Raw genomic sequence first — 25,198 nt, forward strand, 5'->3', positions numbered from 1 at the left:
ACTGCCACCACCAAGCATCTGCTCCAACAGGCCAGGGATGTGACATTGGAAATTTGTGCTTAGCTAGGCATAACAGTCAATTTACAAAAATCTGCCTTGTTGCCCTGTCAACATATTACCTTCATAGGCGCAAACCTAGACACTATTTCTATGATGGCACGTCTTCCAGCCGACAGAATTTCAGCCCTCAGACAGCAAATGCTTCACCTTCTTCCCAAGGACAAGGTAAAGGCAAAGTTAGTTCTGAAACTTCTAGGGACAATGGCTTCAACCATAACTCTAGTTCCTCTCACCAGGATGCATATGAGGATCCTTCAATGGATCATATTTTCCCATTGGTCACTTCAAGAACTTCCTGTGTCCCATCTGATCAGAGTAGCGGAGTCATGCAAGAAGGATCTATGGTGGTGGACTCAGTCCAACCATGTGACTATCGGGAGACCCTTTATTCCACAACAACCTGTTGCTACAGTGACCACAGATGCTTCCCAGATAGGGTGGGGGGCATTATCTGGGAAGGACAGTCCAAGGTATATGGCAAGACCACGAGGCCCACTTGCATATCAGTGTTCTAGAGATGAGAGCAATGCTTCTGGTGTTGCAAGCACTCCACAACTCTCTTCCACTAGAGACGATTGCAATACAGTCAGACAATATGTCGTTGGTATGGTACATAAACAAATAAGGAGGAACCAGATCATACCCACTTTGTCGAGAGGCTCTGAGAGTTTGGCAATGGGCAACATCTTCCCAATGCTTTGTAGTAGCAATGCACATCCTGGGGAAATCCAATGTGATACCGGCCAAGCTCAGCAGGGCAATATTAATGCCTCACGAGTGGTCTCTGAACCAGAACATAATGGAAGAGATTTTTTGGAAATGGGGCCAGCCATGCTGCAATCTTTTTGCCACTCCCATGAATGCCAATTGTAGCAGCTACTGCCCTAATTCCCCCTCCGGGGGAGACACAGAGAGACGCACTTGTTTATGACTGGCCCTTGGGACTTCTTTATGTCTTTCCCCCGTTTCCTTCATACCAGAAGTCATCCAGAAAGCAAAATCCTTGGGAAGCAGGCTGATTCTCATTGCCCCATATTGGTCTCGTCAGATTTGGCTCTCCTTCCTCTGGCCTCATCTACAGGAGAAGCCGTGCGTTCTGGACCCAGTTCCAGACCTTCTGACACATATGTCAGGAACACTTCATTCTTCTCTCCACACACTCAACTTGACAGCATGTCTGCTCCACTTCCCAACTTAGTCAGGCTTCAAAACTTCACTTCAGCAGTCAAACACATATTGATATTCTCTCATAAAGATTGTACTAGAAAACTATATACTAGCAAGTGGAAAAGATTCTCTCACTGGGCACAAACTAGAAACATTGACCCTTTTTCTGCACCAATTCAGTCCATTTTAGAATTTCTTGCAGAACTCGTTCATCATGGCACGGCTGCAGCAACTGTTAGAGTTCAGCTGGCTGCAATTTCGAATTTCCACATTGGTGACCATACTCCTAACCTAATGTCACACAGGTTGTGTAAAGCATTTTTAAAAGGCACTTCCTTATTGAGACCTCCTTTTAAAGAACCACTCTCTCCTTGGGATTTAAATTTTGTCCAAAGTCATCCAGAAAACAAATTCCTTGGGAAGCAGGCTGATTCTCATTGCCCCATATTGGCCTCGTCAGATTTGGTTCTCCTTCCTCTGGCCTTATCTACAGGAGAAGCCATGGGTTCTGGACCCAGTTCTAGACCTTCTGACACATATGTCAGGAACACTTCATCCTTCTCTCTAACTAACATTGCCACCGTTCGAGCCCTCTTCATCTTGTGACCTCAAATTTATTTCCTGGAAAACCATCTTTCTAGTAGCTGTAACATCTGCCAGAAGGGTTTCAGAATTGCAAGCACTATCAATCAGACCTCCATATCTGATCTTCCATAAGGATAGGGTATCGCTACAAACTAATCTGTCCTTTATACCTAAGGTTTGCTCTCAATCCAATATAAATCAATCCATCGAGCTCCCAGTGTTTTCCCCAATCATAGCAACAAGGTAGAGTATAAACTCCACTAATTGGACATGCATAAACAGCTCAGATTCTATTTGCATAGAACTAAAGATTTCAGGAAATCTTATCAATTATTCATCCCCTTCTCTAAGGCAAAAAAAAGGTATGCCAGTGTCTAAATTCACCCTTTCAAATTGTCTTTCAAGTTGTATCACCTTTATATACACCTCCAATAATAGAAAGTTACCATTCAGAATTAGAGGTCACGAAACCAGAACATTAGCAACATCCTCTGCTTTCCAGGCTAGAACGTCTGTGGACAGTATTCGTGCTGCAGCTACATGGGCCAATCCTCATATCTTTATCACTCATTACAAAGAGGATTTGCCCTCCAGGGACAGGGTCTCCTTTGGTTCCACTGTGCTCAAAGGTGTACTCCCGTGAGCCACCCAGGAAAAAGATGCTAAGGACGCTGTCTCATCCAAGTAAGAATGAAGGCAAGATAGGACAACATAGCATAAACAAGTTATGTACTCACCATAGTGTTCCATGTTTGTTGTCCATCTCGCCATTCATTCTTATGACCCCCCCCCCCCCGCTTCCCCCATCCAAGGACTCCTAGAGGACCTGGTGGTGATCTTTCCTCTTATACATGAGCTCTTTTGACTCTGTTTTCTCCTTGACATGGGGTCATACCAATTACTCATTAGTACTGTTAGCAGCAAACAAGATCTGGAGAGTTGCACCACTGCATCATGGGATACCTACCTTGCCACAAGCCATGTTTCAGACTTCCAGCTGTTTATTCGGCCGAGTTGGAGCCAATGATCAGCTCCAAACCCAAGTAAGAATGCATGGTGAGATGGACAACAAACATGGGACGTTATGGTGAGTACATAACTTCTTTTTTCAGTCTGAGCAGCTTTTTATTCCTACTGTCCAATGTAAATGGGGAAACAGCATATGTTTAAATGGCCTGTCAGATGCACTGTTTTTTCTTATGATGTTTCCAGAAAGCTTTTACCAGATAAAAGTGCCCTCTGTGAGAGGTGCTACTTCATCATCCTTCTCCACACTAACTTCTGCAAGGGATATCTGTGAAAGATGTACTTGGCCCTCTACATATTTTTGACCATCATTAAAAACTGAATGTGTAGTGCAGAGCAAGTGGAGGTTTTGCCACTACTGTACAAGGTATACTAGCAGGTGTTTACCTTCGGGTCAAATATCCAGCTCTGACTTTGTAAGAGGAGTGTAAAGTGACCAGGAAAATAAATTATGTAATATAGAAGTTTTGTCAGGCACTGAGAGTGATACTTGCCATTATAGAAGACATTCAATACCATTCTCTTTGTCCCATTAGCAGCACAGATCCTTAATCCTGTCTTTGTGTGAATGATGTTTGATGTGAATAACTGTCTGGGTCTCCATGTCATAATGGGAGATTGGTATTATCTTGTTGTTTACACAGCAAGATAGATTGCCTAGTGAATTTGCCATTTCTGCATCCTCAAGAAAGGCAGTCTATGGCACAGGTAGACTGCTTTGTGTTTACTGACTATATTTATCTATTAATTTTCTTCTGCCAGAAGCTGTTTGATTGTCTGCCTTTGAAAATATTCAAGCCCCCCCCCCACACACACACCAACTATAAATAAGGGACTAACCTCGGTGATAATGGAGAACACAGGTCATTAGTAGTGTGCTTGCTTACTGCTAAGAATGTTAGGGTAGTAGCATACTTTGACAGCTGCACTCTGTGTACTTAATATTCTAACTCTTACCACTGGCATTTTTATAACCATGTTAAGTAAGTACAAGTATAATTAATTATGAAAGTGCTGCTCTTATTAAAATGACAGTGTATTTGCTAGATGTTATAGCATGTTTCTTAAAATGTACTGTCCTTTAGTCATAGTAAAGGATAAGCACACATAAAAATCACACCCTTCGTATTTTGCTGTCGCTCATAAAAGTTTCTTTCTTCTTTTTTGGTAAATCTTTGAGTTATTGTCAGTAAGAAATGCCAGACACCAGCGTTTCATACTGCTTATTTTTTGAAAAAGTTCATGTTTATGCAAAATATTTTGTGTTATTAATGTCTTAATTTAAGTAGAGTAACATGTTTAAATTGCCCTTTATTTTATGCTTTTATCCCCTCCCTCATAGATTTTGGCTTTGTCCAGATGAAAAAGTTGAGATGGAAAGAACACAGCACATTAGGATACTACTGTTAATTCCAGTTATCTGTAGTTTGTCTTTGTGCACATTACTGTGCTTTAAATAAAAACAGTAAAGGAAAAGAACTCTTACAATACTGGCATTTTAGTGTTGTAAGTTAAACTGGTATCTGCATTCTTCACTGCAACTTATATACAGTCCAGTGCTCTCCTGTTATCACCCTAAGCTTTGAAAGACAAAGATTCCCTCTAAGTGCTGCTTGTATCTCTATATAGCATCGCCATCTACTGGCCAAAGCTATAACACTGAGCACCAATGTTTCTTTACTGCTAAAAATACCTGTGGCTAACAACATGCACCACTGTAGCTAGCATTGCTAGAGTTTGAAGATTTGTTATAAAAAGATGCTTAATATCTACAGTTACAGTGAAAGCTTCAGAATTCTGTATTGTACTTACCATGCAGCAAGAACAACTTTCAGAACTCTTTGGTCCATAACATCAAACAATTCTCCCTTAACTTTAATTGTCCTCATTTTTCCCTTTAACCAATAAACCTCTCTTCCTGCTGACATTGAAGACAGAGCACTAAAAGCGATCTTTTTTGGCCATGTTTTACATACCTTTATAAACATTTGTTGGGTATGTTTTCTTTCACAAATCCATTTCATTTTATGCCATACCCAGTGTTTAGTAGTCAAAGATGACCAGGCCATCAGATAGACAGTACAGTAGAACAGCAGTAGCCCATCTATGCTACCTTACAAGCAAAACACAATCCTTTACTGTATAGTGACTTAAACTCAACAGCACAAAGTGGTAAAGAGGCAATCATATGTTTGTTTGGGTTATTTAATTTGTAGCTGTAGCCTGAGAAATCAGATATCCCCATCATATGTGTGCATGACATCTATCAGTAATAGGCATCAGAGATACATACCTACATGACTAACAGTTCATGGGACAGAAATCACTGTAGCATGTACTGAAAGAGACTGAGCAACAATGGTAAATAATTTATACAACCAATTCTGTGCAAGTAATAGAGAATGAGAAGCTCTGTACCAAAACACAACCACATAATTTGTGCAGCATACTGAAACCATCTTTTCAGAAATAACCTCACTGCTGAGGGCTGGCAGAAGACAAGAGAGCACAGAGAGATTTACTGCAGTAACATGTTATTGCCTTTGTCACCTAACCTAATCACATAACTGAGAGAAACAGTGAATCTGATGTTATCTATTCCATCTGTCTCAACTACTGGGTATATCTGATCCAGATGTGTGTGTGTGTGTGTGTGTGTGTGTGTGTGTGTGTGTGTGTGTGTGTGTGTGTGTGTGTGTGTGTGTGGTGTGTACACACACACATACAACTGGCTCATAACCCCTGCCCTTTAGGGATCTGTTAATTCAAACCAGGGATTATTTGCTCCAGTTGTGCTATAATCTAGGAATCATGATCAACATAGAGCAGTCCAAGTTAACACCTGTCAAGAACAGTGAGTTCATAGCATGCCATCTGAACACCACCTTGCATATAGCCAAACCTCAGAAATAAAATTTAGTCACAGAGTCAACAGGCTTTTCCGGTCCTGTCTCAACAAAATCCCACTGTGAGATCCTTAGTATGTCTCTTGGGCTGTATGGCAGCATCCATCACTCTTGACCCTCAAGCAAGATTCTACGTGGGGATGCTTCAGTAGGCTCTATCAGTCCAGTGGTCTATCCACATTCCATGTGCTTTCTGGTCAGACTCATGGAAATATGCAGACAAAAGAATCAGTGGTGATTAAATTCTTCTCTGGTCTCTTCAAGTCACCCTTTTGTTCTTCCTTCCTTGGAAGCCATGGTGCTGGGCATTTTGAGGAAAAGACGATCCAAGGTATGTGGCCGTCGACAGAGGCCAGTCTTTATATTGATTTTCTGGAGAAGAGGACAGCCCTCAATGTTTTTAGGCCTTTCTGGACTCCCTCCCTACAAGTTTGATTGGCAGACAGATAGTATGATGTGGTTTGGTACATCAACAAACAGGGAGGAACCAGTTTGTATCCTTCATACCAGAAGACCAAGAGGGTTTGGCAGTGGTGATGTCTTCCCAGCTGTTTCTAATTGCAGTTCATATCCCAGGAATATCTAGTGTTTAGTGGACAGCTTGAGCAGATCCATTTTTCTGCCACAACAGTGGCCCCTCTGTCAGATAGTGGCTTCTATGATTTTCAGCAACTGGGGCCTACCTTGCTGCAGTGTGTTTGCAGCACCTATTTTGCCTTAATTCCTCAAGAAAGAGCAGTCCCCGAGGGATGCTCTGGTCCACACATGGCCACATGTCTCCTTTACACGTATCCTCCGACTCCCCTAATAACCAAATTTCTACAGAAAGTGGCCTGGTGATTTTCATTGCCCACTTTTGGCCTTGACAGATATTGTTTCCATTCTTGTAGCCTCACCCTCTTCCAGATTTGATCTCTCACTCATCTGGCAAGATGTGCCCAGACATCCAATCCTTGAAGCTGACCACTTGGTTTCTCCATTTACAATGATGGGCAGAAGTTTGTCCAATGAGATTCACATCTTGTCATCTCAGAAGCCTTAAAGTTTATAGAAGTGGAAGATATTCTCCATCTGCAACTCTGCCAAAGGTCTAGATCCTTTTTCAGCTCTTTGGCTTTTGATGTTAAATTTTCTCGCAGATATTTTTCATGCAAGAGCAAGTTACTCCACCAAAGTTCAGTTGGCAACTAACTTGAACTTTCACCACATGCTTGTTGCTTCTATCTAAGGCTTTTTTGTAAGGTACTTTCCTTTTTCAGCCTCCTCTAAAGGATCCTGTTCCACCTTGTGATATTACTGTTTTACTGTGAGCACTGACAAAAGCCCCTTTTGAGCTAGCAGCTACTATAGAATTCAAATTCACTTCTTGGAAAACCTTCTTGATGGTGGTTACCTTGACATGGAGGATTTCATAACTGCAAACCTTGTTGTGCAAACCACCATATTTGGTGTTTCACAAAGACATAGTTTCTCTTTGAATGACCCTGACTTTCTTCTGACTTTGCCATGTATCGGGTTACTAATCTCCTGCTTCTTAAACAAGGTGAATATTTTCTACATTTATTGGATGTTTATCAATAATTACATTTGTATTTACACCATACATAGGACTTCAGAAAATCTGATCAACTTTTTCGTCTCCTTTTTTAAAGTTAAATTGGGATCCAGTGGCTGCAAGGAGATGCATTTTAGGTGACTGACCAGCTGCATTATGTTTGTCTATACACCCAAGGAGTTTGTCACTGCCAAGAATGCCTAATGCTCATTCAGCTAGGCCAGTAGTAACCTCTACATATTTCTTTTCGAGTCCCTGTTGATATCAGGGCTGTGCTACTAGGTCTACAGCACACGCATTTATCTCTCATTACAAGCTAGACCTGCAGTGTAGGTCCGGGGCTTCATTTGGCTCCAACATTCTTCAGAACAATGTTCCATGAGTCTTCCAAGGGTTTATAGGAAGCAGGGGACTCTGTCCCAACAGTTGAGATAAATGGATGGAAAAGACAACATCGGATATGAAAGTTATGTACCTACTATGATGATAGATCCATGTTACCTTTAGTCTGTCTCAGCTGTCCTTCCCTCTGTACTCCAACCAAACTAATATGATCTGAGGCTCTCAAGTGACAGTACTGGAGCAGTCTGGACCCTTGTCTTATGGTCCTTGACTGTTTTATTGTTATATCCTGTTCTGCTTGTGTAGTGTAGGTGGAGTACTATGTGTAAGCAAGCAAACTCAGAAACTGTGAGGGAAATTATGGGAGGAGCCTGAGCCTTGGATACAAAAGTCTGAAAGTTGCCAGAACTGGATCCTATATACCTAATAGCTGAGCTAGATAAAGAAGACAACTCGGATCTAGTGTAATGGCAAGTACATAAAAAGAAGTTATGTACTCACCATAACGTTCCATGTTTGCTGTCCATAATCTTGCCTTCATTCTTGATGGTTGGGTTCCAAACAAAGCATTGGTTCTGACTCGGCCTAATACTAAAGCTCAAGAGCTTTCACTGGTTCGAGGCTACACCCTATCCCATGATGCCTGGCGACATTTCCCCAGATGTTGTTTGCAAACACTAATCACTAGACTAATGTAACCAGAAAAGGAAAAAAAAAAAGTTAAATTTAAAAATCCTTAGCCCATGTCTCATGAGACAAGAAGGGAATCAGAGAACTTTATGACCAATTCCAGAAATTCCTCCCAATCCTCTCAATCCTCCAGGTAAGGGGGAAGGAGGTTGGGATGCAAGAATGTAGGCAAGATTATGGACAACAAACATGGAACGTTATGGTGAGTATATAACTTCTTTATGTTATGTTGTCCTATCTCGCCTTTATTCTTGATGGTTGGGACAGCGGCCCCAGCACCTTTTTTCTCAGGTGGCTCAAGGGAATAAACTCTTCAGAACAGTGGAACCAAAGGAAGCCCTGTTCCGGAAGGCTACATCTACACTGTAATGAGTAATAAAAGTATGAGGATTGACTAATGTGGCTGCCACATTCTGCCTTGTTGCCATAGTTGGGAAAAAAGAGAGGAAGATCAATGGATTGATTTCAAGTTGGTCTCAGAACATACTTTGGGAGAAAGGAAGGATTTGTTCTAAGAGAGACTCTGTCTTTGTGGAAAACTAAATAGGGAGGATGAATAGACAGGGCTTGTAGTTCTGAAACCCTCCTAGTTGAAGTAATGGCTGTCAAAAAGATTGTCTTCCATGTAAGGAACTTTAGTGGGCAAGAGGAAGCTGGCTTGAATGGAGGGAGAATTAATGTAGTCAGTACCAAATTTAGATCCCAGGGAGGTGGCAATTATCTTATTGTAGGCCTTAATAGGAATGTACCACTCATAAAGGCTTTGCATAATCTGTGAGACATTATTTTTGATCTCATGTCTCCTACATGGTAGTTAGAAATGGCAGCTAACTGTATTCATATAGTAACTGCTGCTGCACCTTGATTGAAAATCTCTGATAAAAAGTCTAGAATTTTGGTCACCAGGGTTGTGAAGAGGTCTATGTGATACTTGGAAGTCCAACAAGAAAACCTTTTCCATTTGCTAGCATACAGTTTTGTAGTTGCAGTCTCATGAGAAGAAACCAGAATGTGTCTCGCTGCCAGGGATATATTCAGAAGCCTGGCTAAGATGGGAATTGGAGCAACCAAGCTGTCAGCTTGAGGGATGGAGCATTCCCAACTGATGGGTCAGAAGATCTTGAACCAAGTCCAGAATCCAAGGCTCCACCTGGAAATGGGACCATAGGAAGGGGAACCAGATTTGACAAGGCCAGTATGGAGTGATGAGAATTAGTTTGCGACTCAACAATTTGGCTTTCTGTAGAACTTTGGGTATTGATGGAAATGGGAGAAAGGCATAAAGAAGTCTTGGAGGCCAATCGTAAACAAGTGCATCCCTTGGTGTCTCGCCCCTGAGGGAGGGATTAGGGCAAGGTAGGCACTGCATTTGGAGTTCATGAATATGGCAAAGAGGTCGCAGCAAGGCTGGCCCCACTTGCAAAAAATTTGGTTCGCAATTTCCTGTTTCAGGGACCACTCATGAGGCATAAGAATTGCACTGCTTAATTTGTCCGCTGTCACATTGGAATGTGCGTTGCAGTTAGAAAACGTTGAGAAGAAATTGCCCATTGCCATACTCTTTGAGCCTCTCATATCTGTATCGCAATCGTACCTGTAGGAAGAGAGGTCTGGAAAGCTTGCAATGCCAGAAGCACAGCTCTCATCTCCAGTACATTGATGTGCAAGTGGTATTCATGTTCCTGCCAAGTCCCTTGGACAGTCTGTCCCAGATAATGCCCCCCCCCACCCTATCTGGGAAGTGCCCGTGGTCACTGTAGCAACTGGATGGGGGAGAACGAATGATCTGCCTATCGTTACCTGTATGAACTGAAGCCACCATTGTAGGTCCTTCTTGCAGGTGTCTGTAATGAGGATTTTGTGTGACATGGGTAACTCCAGCATGGACCATTGAGCAAAAGAAATTTACCCTGGGGATCACTTCTGTGGCTCTATTTGATGGGCACAGGAAAATAATTTTCTTGGGTGGCAAAAGCCAGGGTACCGTTTGGCTAGGCTTATATAGGTCCTAGGGCCAAAAGTCTAGTACCTACCTATGAACCTATAAGAGTAGCCACTGTAATACCCTCATGTGTTGGCACGCCAGTGGAACTAATGTTATCGCAGCTGCCATTGAACCCAGAACCTTGAGAACAAACTTTGCCTGCACTTTCCTCCTCATGAGCAAGACTGATATCTGATAACATAGCATTTGTACCCTGTCGTGAGGCAGTTTTGCTACCATGTTTTTTGTCTGCCCCTATGAAGGTAATTTTTTTTAATTTATGGTAATACCTAGCTCTGAGCAGAGATGAATGGTGATGTCCCTTGCCTTGGTCAGTAGATGCTCTGTGGTGGTGGTCAGGAGCCAGTTGTCTAAGTACGGAAACACCCAGAATCATAGATGCCTCAGATGAGCCATGACTACTGCCACACATTTGGTAAACACTCTGGGGGCTGTAGTGAGACCAAAGGGCAGAGCTCTGAATTGGTAATGACTGGCTCCCAGCCGGAAGCGTAGCTGTCTCCTGGATCACCTGTCCATCTTTATATGGTAGTGCACATCATGAAGATCTGTTGAGCACATCCAATTGTCTTGTCCCAGAAAAGGGAGTATAGACTGCAGTGTCACCATCCGGGACTTTGCTTTTTTTATGGACTTGTTCAGCTTGCTGAGATCCAAGATTGGTCTCCAGTTCCCTGTCTTCTTTGGAACTAAAAAGAACCTTGTGTAAGTCCCAGATTTGATTTGGTCTGCAGGGACTTCTTGGATGACTCTTTTTTTCTAGAAACCTTTGGATTTCTATGGTTTCTTGATCCCTTTAACTGGTTTGGATGTCTGGGATTGATCTTGATGGAGGGGATGGAGAAGAGAAGGGTATGTGTATCCCCTGGATATAATCGACCGTACCCATTTGTCTTGAGTGATGTTGAGCCAGGCCTTTGGGTACAGTGATAATCTGCCACAACTGCCTCCAGAGGTGGACAGGTGGGCCTCCTTTCAGGAGCACTGGAAGGGCCTGCCAGAGAACGTATCTCTATCGCCCTGGTTCTGCGAACTCCCTCTGCCACGCATGCGGCACCTTCCATTTTTATTTCCCCCCCTGCCCCTGGGGGAAATTCACCAAGTGCATCCAGTGAAGCTCTTTGGGATTTCCAGAACCACATTTTTCCACCCTTCTGACCTTTGGGATAAGGCCTGGTAGGGACAGAAAAACGTACTCCCATGGCAGACAGAGTTTTGCCCTCTTGTTCGCACCTGGTAAGAATCTCTAACTTTTGGTTCAAATAAAAGTGAGCCATCAAAAGGGGCATTTATAAAGGAAGACTTAAAGGGTTCAGCAAACTCACTAAGGTGCATCCAGGAATCCCTCCTCAGAGCTAGTCCTGTGCCTGCTGCCTTACTTGCTCCATCGGCTGTGTAGGAGATGAGGTACGTGGAGGAGTTTACTACAGAATTTAGAGTCACAAGCTGAGAGTTTACCTTGTCCAGCACCCCCCGCAGTTGTAGCACCGTGGAGAGTATCTCCTAGCTCTTTCAGGAGATCCCTCTGAAGTCAGGTAAAATGGGATAAACAGTTCAGCGACTAAAGAGTAAAGGCCACTGAAGAAAACATACGCTTCCCATATCTGTCCATCGTTCAAGACTCCTTATTTGGCAGATGGACAGATGAAGAAGTTTCAGCTAATTCCTTCTTGGTGGCCACTGCTACCACCATAGCATCTACTGGGACACCTTTGGTTAAGAATTGCTTGTCATACAGGCCAGTAATAAACTTGTTGGGCCTCCTTGGAACAGGTTCCATGGATTCTGGAGAGCCCCACCACCTTTCGACTGACTATGCCAAGGATTTGGTCAAAAGGCAGAGACATCCAAGAAGTGGAGGGTCGAGATCCAAATGCCTCCAGGTATACAAACTCATCTTCAGAAGGGGAGAGGGTCTTCCAGCCACCTCTCTACTTCAAGATCTCTAAGATGTCTGAAAAGGAGACATCCTCAGAGGGTGATCGTGGGGACCCTTCTGAATCCTTTAAGTCCCTATGCAACGTGATAGACTCAGGGGTGTCTAACTGTTTCCTCTCACAAGTCCTCTTCCATGGGACCTCCTCAGAGGGATACTCTGGGGACATTTCAGAAGAGAGTAGGTCATGCATTGGGGCGTCCTGGGGCATTGGCTGTCTATGCTTGGTCTGGAGGGATGGTACAGAGGTTGACACCAGTCCTTTTGGGGGAAGAGTAGCTGAAGCCGAGGGTGGAGCAGTGTGGGGGGACAGCACACTCCTCATCACCTTGAAGGCACCGCGATCCTGGCCTGAGAGACCCTCTGGCTTCAAGGAGCCTGGAGACCTTCCCCATACCAAGGAGGATGGCTCCAAGGCAGATGTTGGAGCTGAATTCACCTGTGCCGAAGCCCGGAGAGGAAGAGTCGGATCTGACAAGGGTCCGATTTGACTCTCCTCCCCAGACCCAATGAGGGAGTGTCAGCTCCCAGACCCTTTGAGGGAAGACAGCATCTAAGAGGTCAGAGCAGAAGCTGGGGCCGAGACACCAGATGTGCTTTTCATACCCAACATTTCGTCGCAAGGACATCCAGGTACTCCAACTCCGTGCTTGAGACAGATAGAGCAGGTGTTCTGCAGATGAACCACACCTATGCAATATACACACTAGTGTAGCAATCAGTAAGCAACATCTTCTGTGTGCATGCGTCACACTTTTTAAAGCCAGATTGCTTGGCTTCCTTACCAGTATCCTTAGACATACTTCACTAATTAGACAACAAAAAAGGATAAGTATATCACAACAGTACACCTATCAACCAGTACACAGAAAGGCAGAAGGAAAAAACACAATTATCACAACAAAAAGTTTTTTTTGTTTTTTTTTTAACAGGAGGAACAAACCAAGAATAACACTAGAGGAGAGGTCTCTAAATGACGATCTCCTCTAGCCAGAGGAGATGTCTGTAACTGAAATAACAAAATCTCAGGAAGGAAGTAGAATAGGGGGTAGAAAGCCCTCTAACTACAGGGGGCTAAAAACAAAGGGGACAAAAAAACTAATCCTCTAAGTCAAACGGATTAATTCAGGACAAACTTAAAGCTAGACGGGATGGGGAGTCAAGAGGCCTGTGAGAAAAAATGACAGCCCACACAACAAAGCTACAACCCCCGACAATATAAAAAGGGGAACACTAGACTATCAAAAAACAAACTACTCTATCCTAAACTTGAGAAGTTAAAGGTTATATGCTAAAAGGATAGCAAAATATTCAGTCAAAAGTAAAAGTATAAACATACTAATAGCTGGTCTCAAGGGGTATTAAGATTATTGGAAATATTATTATTAGTTTTTCTTAAAACAAGAATTTGATCTAAGAGAAACTTGCTGGTTCTTTCATATATAAAATTATCAGACAGTAAAAGTATAGACTTAGGCTGAGCCAGCAAAGCGGCAAACGAGAACTGTCGCCAGGCATCATGGGATAGAGTGCAGCCTCAAGCCAGTGAAAGCTCCTGAGCTTTAGTATTAGGCCGAGTCGGTTCCGAACCCAACCATCAAGAATGAACGTGAGACAGCACAATATAACATCTTTTGTTTTTCCAAAAGCAAAAAACGAGAAAAAAAGCAGAGTTACAGTTTATGTGAATGTTACCTTATGGATGACTGACTTGCACTTATTCATATTGTCTTCAGTTGGTTTTGTAAAATGTTTAGCATCCTGTCCTACACCCAGAAATCAAGGACTTGGTGTTTACTCTCAAAACTCTCAGATAGCTCACTCTCTAATGTTTCAGTGATTAGAAGCACACTAAGCAGCCAATCATCATTTTAAAATGGTACCCTTTTAAATGAAGCTTCTCAATAAAATCAATTTTGGATGAGTGGCATAACAATCTATATAGCCACATACTGGATACTAAAACAGTTTAAAGTCCTTATTTACATGTGTCAGCTGAATTGCAGAATGTATCTGCTGCTTGTATGCTTGACAGATGGCCAATATAACAAAAATTGGGAAAAAATGAAATAAATTCTGTAACGCATAAATATTTGTAATCAGAATAAATTTCATAAGCCATCTGTTTACTATGCCTTTCTTTTTCTTATTTGCAGATTGACAATCCTGAATTTCATGTAGAGAAGACTATCAATGCAGCCCCCGGTTCACAGGGAGGCACTGAAGTCAGTGTTGATGTTGCATACGAACCTTGTTCTCTCAGTGAATCACGGAGCCTTCTCAACATTTCTTCACCCATTGGAGGAGAGTACAACATTCCACTATTTGGGACCTGCACACCTCCTAAACCACAGGGTCCATTTGTAATTCGAGCTGGATCAAGTACATCAATTCCATTCAAGAATATCTTTCAACAAACAACTGTTTTTGCCTTTCAGCTGGATAACCCAGCATTTGCCACAAAGCCAAGTGAAACAATCCGCTCCAAGAAAACTCACAATGCTGTTGTCTCCTTTGAAGGGAATCCAAGTGGCTCCAAAGCATCAGTTACTGGGAAGCTGACCATTTCCTGCCCTCGAACTGCAGGTGTGGGCCAGAATGTAACATGGTTATATTATCTCAAAGGTGTTACTCCAGAAAAATGAATATAAGACTAGCCACCTTTCAAATATGTAATCAAAATATCTTTAGACATTTTCATTTAAAAGTTCCCTCCTCTTGGTTAGGAGCCTGCACTATAAAAAGTCATAGAAGAAAATCAGATCTTAATCTTACAACAGGCCTTGGGAAAAAAGTTATTTCACCATGGGCTATGAGACTGTATGCAGCCATTATCAGTTCTACCAGCCCCTGTTTAAATTTTCCTTGTATCGTATACTTCATCTGTTTAGTGAGGGCTTACCATGATAATGTTGTGGATGACTGCAATTGGTGAAAGCACTGTATTAGAAATATGAGTAGTATTTTTACAATTATATTTTAAAATAAATCAGTCTGAAGTACTTGAAATCACCGTGTGTTGTTCTTGCATAAATTAACATCTATAACACTTTCAATCATACTTAATGGAAGAGAATATCAGTAGTCCTATGGAGAAAAATAGGTTATTTTATCTTCCAATGATTCCTTCGTTTCCAGATTTGTATATGTGTGTGAGCCTTCTCAAGTCTTATTCATGCACTGTATTAATTTCAGTCACTTGCTACATAATTCACACACTACTACCAGCCTGAGCATCTTCATCTTTTTACCACTTATGGTTAATTGTATTTTTCCTAAAAGCTACCACAATGAACATTTTACTAATCATGAGCTCAGAATTATCATTATTCAATTTATTACTTCCACAATTTTATCAAATTTGGGATAACTTTAAAATGCTTCACAATGTAAAGGTTTAGGCCCAGATAACCTGGGTTTAACTGGTGGATCAGGCACTGTGGGGACTGGCCAGGGACAAATAGGAGCAGACAACAGATGTCAGCTTACCCATTCCATAGGGAGGGTGTTGGAGGAGTCCAGCTTCAAAAGCTCCACCTACAGGAAAGCCCAGGACTGCAGCTCTCACCTTACTGATGGTGGTGAGGGGATCATCCCAAAGAATGAATGCTCTCCAGCAGGAGAAACAAATACAGGAAGTGTGCATTCATACAGGCCAACTGCAGGAGGCTCTACTCTTCTTTCTCCAGATACTGGGGAATGTTAGGAAAATTAAAAAATATATATATTTAATCCCCCTCACTACGCGTGGCTGCTGAGCGATCCCTGGCGTTTAGTCTATATAGCAATCTAGTCAAAGCTTCTATCCTCACCTTTCCTCAACTGTTGTGCCCTATTGGACTCCAGGACCAGCTCAATCTACCTATCAACCTGCCCAAGTTGTTACTCTCCTGAGTCATTCAATTGCCCGTGGACTACAGGCCGCAGCAACTAATATTCTAGTCAAAGCTTCTATCCTCACCTTTCCTCAACTGTTGTGCCCTATTGGACTCCAGGACCAGCTCAATCTACCTATCAACCTGCCCAAGTTGTTACTCTCCTGAGTCATTCAATTGCCCGTGGACTACAGGCGGCAGCAACTAATATTCTAGTCAAAGCTTCTATCCTCACCTTTCCTCAACTGTTGTGCCCTATTGGACTCCAGGACCAGCTCAATCTACCTACCAACCTGCCCAAGTTGTTACTCTCCTGAGTCATTCAATTGCCCGTGGACTACAGGCTGCAGCAACTAATATTGTATGTTACAGACAATTCCTTGTACTTTTGTTAACTTTTTGTAAATACTTGAACTTTGCACCTCCTAGGTGCAGTAGTTCTCCTGCCATATCTGCCAGCAGCCATACCCCCCCTATTTTAGTATTATTATTCTCTGTTGTCTGCCTCTAGATACTGTCGCTCCATTCCTGCTTTGGAGCACCCCTCTATCCCTTTCCACCACTTTACTTTATATTCATATTACACTGCTTCTATCTTTGCAAGGCTTTTACAGACTCTGGCCACTAGATGGCAGTCTTTTCCCACCTCTAATCTCACTTTATTTTGTCGCCCTACCCCTTATTCCAAACCTTTCGTGATTGCTGCACTCCTCCCTTTAACCTTCTTTTGCCACAGTCTTCATAAATCTTGTTACCTATCTCCCACCTTAGTTCTTACAACTCTCTTCACCTAGTCCTCCTCACTACCTTCACTCCTCCTAGGCTCTCCCTTACTCTCCCAGGTTTTTCCCATCTCTTTTTACCTCCTCCTCCCACAGATTCATACCTTGGCTTCTTTATTACTGTCTCCTATGCATACCTTCCTCCTTACTGATTGTTTTCACTCACTACTCTCCTGACTTGGGTCTGCCCCGCTCCGTTCGCCCTGTGGGCTCACTTCACTCCCCTACCCTACCCCCAATTCCCACCCACCCCCACTACACCTACACTTATACTTCATTAAACACTCCCCTTTACTTCCCAAGCAATCACAAACCTCCCAATCATAAAGCCACTCCCCTAGCTCTACCTGACCTAATTAGTGCATTTCTCCAATCTTGTAAACCACACCCCTATCCTATCATAATTCCATCCTCTGCACTAACTACCTCACACTCTTACTCCTCCTCAGAATCCATTATTTCTATTATCTTATACTATACACCCTCCCCTTTCTCTACTAACACCCTCCTTTATTTTTCTACCTTATTCTCCTTACATTACTTACTCTCCTCTAATACCTAATCTTTACTATGGCCACTACTCTAACAACTACTCTTACTTACATGGTACTCATATCTAGCACAATAGCCTCCCTAACCATACCTTATTCTCTCACCTTCTATGAACATCATACTCTATTTAAACAAAACCCTCACTTCCAACAAACTCTACCATCTGCTTGTATCTACACCCTGACTCACAGTAACATAACCTCTACTTCTAACTACACACTCCCAAAATATCACAGAGCAACACATGTCACATACTTCAATCCCAAAAATGTCTTACTAATGTTCACAAAATGTTACATATTCAACAACAACAACAATCACACATCCTCATAGACGGGGATATTCATCCAAACCCTGGCCCCAACTAAAACAATACCAATAACCTACAGAATGTAACTTTACCAATGTATTCCACATTAGCTAAAGCTCCTAACTCCCTCCTGATAGCTCACCTCAATATCAGAAGTATCAACAATAAAATTTCCCACTTGCATGCACTCCTAGATCTGCACTCATTTGACATTCTATGTCTCACAGAAACATGGCAAAAACCTACTACACTAGACCAGGAAATTACCCCTCCAGGTTATAATATCCTTAGACATGACCGCAAAACCAAAAAAGGTGGAGGTATAGCTATTATCTATAAAGCTAATCTCCAACTTTCCCTCTTTAACAAGATTCCATCATTAGACACCAAATCTGAATTGCTATCAACCAAACTCCAAATAAACAACTCAAAATCTATCTACCTTATCTGTATGTATCTTCCTCCTGGAAACAATACTAATACTCTTGAAAACCTACTTAACTACCTATCTACCCAACTACCACAAGAAACCATTGTACTTGGAGATTTCAACATAGACTGGCTCACCTGTAGTTCTCTGACCCCAACTAACCACTTAAATCAATATGGCTTCTCTCAGTTAATAAACACTCCAACTAGAATTCATAAACCAAACGGGAAAGAATCCACCCTTGACTGGATACTTACAAATAGCCACCCTAACAACTATACTCCAGGAACCCTTCCCGATAATATCAGTGACCATATGCTCACTTACATTATTAGACAAAAGGTCCACTTCCCAACTACACTTAATGTCAAAACTGCACGCTCTAAAAAATTCTTTAATCCTGATATTTTTCAAAATGAACTAAACGCATGTGATTGGTCTCCACTAACCTATCTGGAACTTAATGAGGCTGTAACCTATTTTAACGCTACGTTTCTTCAAATACTAGATCACCACTCACCTTACCACTCTACTAGAATAAGATCCAAATCTGCCCCACGGCTAACTAAACAAACTAGGCAAAAAATGTCCCTTAGAAATAAAATATGGGCTAAATGGAGAGCTAGCAAATGCCCATCTGACCACCTCCTTTTTAAACAATTGAGAAACAACACCAAAAGAGATACTCTTAGGGATAAAAAAGAGTTCTACCTAAACCTCCAACAAACTTCACAATAAACTCCACAGAAATTTTGGTCAGGTATTAACAAACTTCTTCAGCCATGAAAAACTACTACTCCCACCCCATTAGGTTTCAACCAAAATAATTCCAACCAAATCCCTGATGCCTTCAATAACTACTTTACAGATACCATCCAATCCCTAGCTAACTCATTACCACCTTTAACTGCTTCTCCATCTAATTCCTCCAAGACTCTATCCCCCACCTTTCATATACACCCAGTTCCTACATCTCTTATACAAAAGCTACTTAATAAACTAAAACCTTGCACCCCATCTGCTGACCGTCTCCCATCTGAATACCTTCAAATTGCTGCTAAAGCCATAGCCTACCCCATATCCATCCTCATTAATAGAACCATCTCTGAAGGCAAAATTCCTACCATATGGAAAGTATTCTACATCATCCCTCTACATAAAGGTGGAACCTCAGTTGAGCTCACTAACTACCGACCAATTGCCTTACTCTCCCCATTAGCTAAGATAATGGAAAAATGTATCCACAAACAACTACTCAACCATCTTCTACAGAATAATCTACTAGCCAACTGCCAACATGGCTTTAGACCATTCCATAGCACTACTACTGCTCTTCTCTCCTTTACTGACTCTATAAACAAAAATCATAACAATAACTCCTTTTCCTCTGCACTATTCATAGACCTGTCAAAAGCCTTTGATATGGTTAATCATACTCTTCTTCTAGAGAAACTAAAGTACCTTTCTCTGGATCCTCTAGCATTACAATGGTTCAAATGTTATCTTCAAAACAACAATCTGTCTTCATTACTTCCTGTAAATACTGGAGTCCCTCAAGGCTCTATCTTAGGTCCCCTACTTTTTTCCATATTTATTAATGACCTCCACATGAACATACCCCAAGCCTCCTGCATTCAATATGCAGATGACTCTACCTTAATATGCACTGCTAAAAACATATCCTCCCTCCAGTCCCTCACCCAAACTGCTTTCCAAAATGTTGAAAACTGGTTCATGCAACACCACCTTCTCCTCAATCCTAAAAAACAAAACTACTGCTTTTTACTCCAACTCATAAGTCACCCACTCCAATCTTCACTATAACCTCTAACAATGCTACTAATATTTCACCAGAAACTACCACCCACCTACTAGGTGTCACAATTGATAATCATCTTAACTATGACAACCATATTAACTCCACCATAAAGTCGGTCAACAAAAAACTTGGTACTCTCTATAGAATTAAACCCTTCCTTACCCACTCAGCCATAAAAACTATTGCCCAAACCCACCTGATTTCCACCCTTTTCTATGCCTCTGCTATATTTACTAACCTATCTAAAAATAACATCTCCAAACTTTCTACCTGCTACAATAGCATAGCTAGATTCGTCACATCCTCTCCCTTTAAAACTCACCACTGCCTTAACCTTAAACAACTAGGATGGCTAGAAATACAGAACCATTTACTCTATCAACAGTTACTGATCTCCCAAAAGATCCTGTACCACCCCAATGACACCCTCATCCTCACTAATCTGATTTCTCCATATAAAAATCTGGCTACACTACGTTCAGCAAATAAACTCCTTGTTGCCTCAATTAAATCTAACAACAAAGCTGGTGATTCACTTTTCTCAAACACTATAGGAAAAAACTGGAATCAGCTCCCTCCTGAACTATCTACCCTAGCATCCATCTCTCAATTCAAAAAACACATTAAAGAACATCTGAAAACTCAGTGGCTCTGTCCTTGTGCTAACCCTGACTGAAACTTTTATTTCCCTCCAGCTTATACCCTTCCCCTTTCCCCCATCTTTTCCCTCCAAATCTAGTTACTTCTCTTTTGCTTTCCTCTTAGTAATACAATTTAATTTAAGGACTTTACTCTTTCTACCCCATACCCTTTTTGTTTCTTATATACTTGCTTATTTATATTTAGTTTAAATTTTAGCATAATGACTATAGTCTTCATTTTTATAACTATATTTCCTTTTTTTTGTTTATTTGACTTAGTTATACATTTTTAAATGGTGTTTATGTTTTTGCTTGGAGCTTTTCTCCCCGGCCCTCTACTGAAAATGGACATATATCCAGCTAGACTAGCCCGGTCAACAAATGTAAAATAAATAATATATATATATATATATATATATATATATATATATATATGTGTGTGTGTGTGTGTGTGTGTGGATCTACTTTGTTTCACTGAAAACACACCACTAAAACTCATTTCATTGAAAACTCATTTGACTCAAGCTCATTTCGTTGAACGGTATATGCCCTGCTCCCCACTGTAGTGCGATCCTGGAGTTAGTATATATATATATATATATATGTATATATATATATATATATATATATATATATATATATATATATATATAGTAAGGGGGTTGAGGGGGCACAGCCCCCACATGAGCTTTCAGTCAAGTCAGCTTTCAGTGAATTGTGCTCAGGCAACTGATTTTCAGTTAAATGAGTTTTCAACAAAACAGTTTCAGTAAAGTGTGTTTTCAGTGAAATTAAGTAGACCCTATATATTATATATATATATATGTATATATATATATATATATATATATATATATATATGTATATATATATATATATATATATATATATATATATATGGATACATATCATATGGTAGAAACCTCATATGATAGAAACCTCATTTGACTGAGACCATAAGACTGAAATTTCAAAAGACTGAAAAGTCACTTGACTGAAACCCATAATACTCAATTTCAACATACTAAATTTTAAACTGGACCATATAAAACCAGACTATGTGGGGGGGGCTACAACCCCCCCCCCCAAACTATATATAACTCTAGAATTGCACTACAGTGGAGAAAAGGGCATAGTATTGGCAGCATGTAGACTGCTGTAAGGTACTTGAAAGGTATATTCCCTTTTCCCCACTGTAGCTCAATCCTGGAGTTAGCATATATAGTTAGGGGGTTGTGGGAGGCACAACCCCCCACATTGGTGGGGCATAGCCCCCCACCTAGTCTGGTTTTATATGGTCCAGTTTACAATTTAGTATGTTGAAATTCAGTATTATGGGTTTCAGTCAAGTGACTTTTCAGTCTTTTGAAGTTTCAGTCAAATGAGGTTTCTATCATAAGATACGGATCATTATATATATATATATATATATATATATATATATATATATATATATATATATATATATATATATAAGTATAATAAATATCAGGAGTAGAAACAACAAGGTCCAAATCTTCATGCCCTTTTAGCAGCCTATTCACTTGATGTGCTATGTCTTACAGAAACCTGGCTAAAACCAGGAACTAAAGACAATGAAGTTATCCCACCAGGGTACAACATACTCAGACTAGACCATAAGTCTAGGAAAGGTGGAGGAGTAGCAGCACTGTTTAAAAACACACTAGATGTTGCATTAGCCCCACAACAACCCACCTTGTTCAATAATGCAGAAGTTCTCATTAGCAAACTTCAGCTTAACAAAATTAATGATATCTTCATCATCTGCATTTACATCCCCCCAGGCAACAATGCAAATACCCTAGAAGACTTCCTCCAATGGCTATCTCACACATACCCCCATGAAACTAAAGTGTTAGGAGACGTTAACATTGACTGGAACAATTGTTCCTCTGAATCTCCCACAACCCATGTAAACCTTCATGGCTATACCCAACTCATATCCTCACACACCAGAATAAATAAACCCTACAACAAAGGTAGTATCCTTGACTGGATCCTTATCAACAATCACCCAGACCTGTACATCATCCAGACCTGTACAACACCGGTACCCTCACAGATGATATATGTGACCACCTACTCACTTACATCATTAAGCATAAAGTAGATAACTACCACCAAGTTCTCTATAAATCTATCAGAAACAACAAGAACTTTAACACCACTGATTTTCAGAATGAACTCAAAGCATGCAATTGGGCCTTTCTAAAAGGTCTTCCACTGGATGATGCTGTAGCCTATGTTAATTCTAAATTCCTCACCATTCGAGATTCCCACACTCCTACCCGCACCTTTAGAGCCAAAATTAAGACTGCCCCCGGCTCTCTAAAGTAACCAAAGCCAAAATCATAGCAAGAAATAAAGCATGGGACAAATGGCGCACCTCAAAAGACCCACTCGACCATATTGAATTCTGGCAGCTAAGAAATGATCCTAAGAAAGCCATACTGTTAGACAAAAAAACTTCTATCAACACCTTCAACAAAAACATCAGAACAAACCTCAAAAAGTTTTGGGCAGGAATAAACAAAAACTGTTCCACCCCGGCCAATCCACCACTCCCACCTCGTCAGCTTGTAACCTAAAAACTCCAATGGAAACTGCAAACATCTTTAACAGTTTCATTACTTAGACTATCCAATCACTAAGCTAGCCAACTATTTCCCAGCAGCTCCATTCAGGATTCCTCCTTGACCACTACCCCCACTCCCGTTTAACTTCCAGCCTGTATCTACATCAACCATCAGATCTCTAATTAACAAACTAAAACCCACTACCCTAGCAGCTGATCTCCGCCCACCAGAATATCTACAGAAAGGGGTAGATGCCATTGCATACCCTATTTCTATTATAATAAACCACACCTTGTCCAAAGCCACCATTCCCTCTGTCTGGTAGGTTTCCCACATTATTTCCCTCCATAAGGGAGGGAACTCATTAGACCTCTCAAACTACAGACCAATAGCCATACTATCACCACTGGTCAAAATAACGGAAAAATGCATCCATAACCAATTAATGCACTATCTCACCCAGAATAAACTACTGGCCAACTCTCAACATGGCTTTAGGCCACATCACAGCACCACCTCCGCTCTCCTATCCTTTTCTATGTCTATCAACCTCAACCGAAACAATAACAAACTTACCTCAGCTCTCTTCCTAGATCTCTCTAAGGTCTTTGATATGGTCAGTCACCAAGTACTTATCCATACCCTAAAGAAACTGTTACTAAACAATTGTGCAATTAAATGTTTCCAGTCTTATCTGTCTGAAAGACAGCAAGCAGTTTTATGGCAGGATACTCTATCCACTCATCTACCCATTACACTAGGAGTCCCCCAAGGTTTCATACTAGGACCACTTCTCTTCTCAGTCTTTATCAATGACCTACCCACCATCACTCCCAAGGCCACTTGCATCCAATATGCAGATGACTCTACTTTAATCTGCACAGCATCCTCCTCAACTGAGCTTATGACCCTAACCCAGAATGCTTTCAGTGATGTAGAAAAATGGTTCACAAACCATCTGCGTCTTTTTAACCCCAACAAAACTAAGCTGCAAATCTTTTCCCCACCTGTAAAACCTCTTCCCCATTTTTTACTTTAAGTTCCAGCAATGGCACAATTATATCCCCAGATACTCACACAAAACTCCTAGGGGTCACGGTTGACAATACCCTAAAATATGATACCCATGTCAATCAAACCATCAAATCTGTCAACAAAAACTGGGCTCCCTCTACAGGATCAAACCTTTCCTCACTACATTTGCAAGAACAACTATCGCTCACTCCCACTTACTATCTACCCTCATTTATGCCTCCCCCCTTCTCACTAACTTGAATAAAACCACTCTTACCAAACCTGCTAGTTGTTACAACCATATCACTAGATTTGCTACAGGTACTACCTCTAGGACCCACCATTGTATCAACCTAACCTAACTAGGATGGCTTGAATGGCTTAGTCTTCTCCAATACAACCAACTTATAATAGCCCACAAACTTCTAAACGACCCCGAAAAGACACCAGCACTAAACAAGATCATTAATCCATACAGCAACCTGAGGTCACTGCGCTCTGCTGACAAACTGCTTGTTCAGACAACTACACGCATAAATGTGGCTGGGGACTCTCTATTTGCCAACTCTGTAGGCAAAACTTGGAACTTGCTACCTGCTGAACTTACTCTCCAACCGTCCTTAACCCCCCCCCCCCAAAAAAAAGCCTCAAACTACACTTCCAAATGCACTGGCAATGTCCCTGCTCATACCCTAACTCCCACCCGCTGGTCCTGGAAACTCTGCCTAATGAAATCGCTCATTGATTCTAAAATGAGTCTGAACTTTTTAAGGGACTAAGCCCTTATCTGTGTGTATCAATGTGTGAAACTTAAGATGCTTTATCTAATTGTGTCAACAATGTTCTATAAATGTTTGTAACCTTACTGAAGACTGTATACTATACTTATTTGTAAATGTTTCTAAT

At 41.3% G+C, this 25,198-nt stretch overlaps 1 protein-coding gene across 1 annotated transcript in view; it reads left to right on the top strand.

Annotated features, from left to right (window-relative positions):
- The window catches only part of HYDIN (HYDIN axonemal central pair apparatus protein), a 6,673,197-nt gene extending 6,657,916 nt beyond the window's left edge, over positions 1-15,281 (top strand). Inside the window, exon 85 of the mRNA XM_044079523.1 lies at positions 14,429-15,281. Within this exon, the coding sequence (XP_043935458.1) occupies positions 14,429-14,917 (489 nt within the window). The 3' untranslated portion in view covers positions 14,918-15,281. The remainder of the gene's footprint in view (positions 1-14,428) is intronic.
- The last annotated feature ends 9,917 nt before the right edge of the window (positions 15,282-25,198 follow it).

Source organism: Protopterus annectens, chromosome 8.part0 (genome assembly GCF_019279795.1).
Source record: "Protopterus annectens isolate FY-2018-M chromosome 8.part0, PAN1.0, whole genome shotgun sequence".
Classification (NCBI taxonomy): Eukaryota; Metazoa; Chordata; order Ceratodontiformes; family Protopteridae; genus Protopterus; species Protopterus annectens.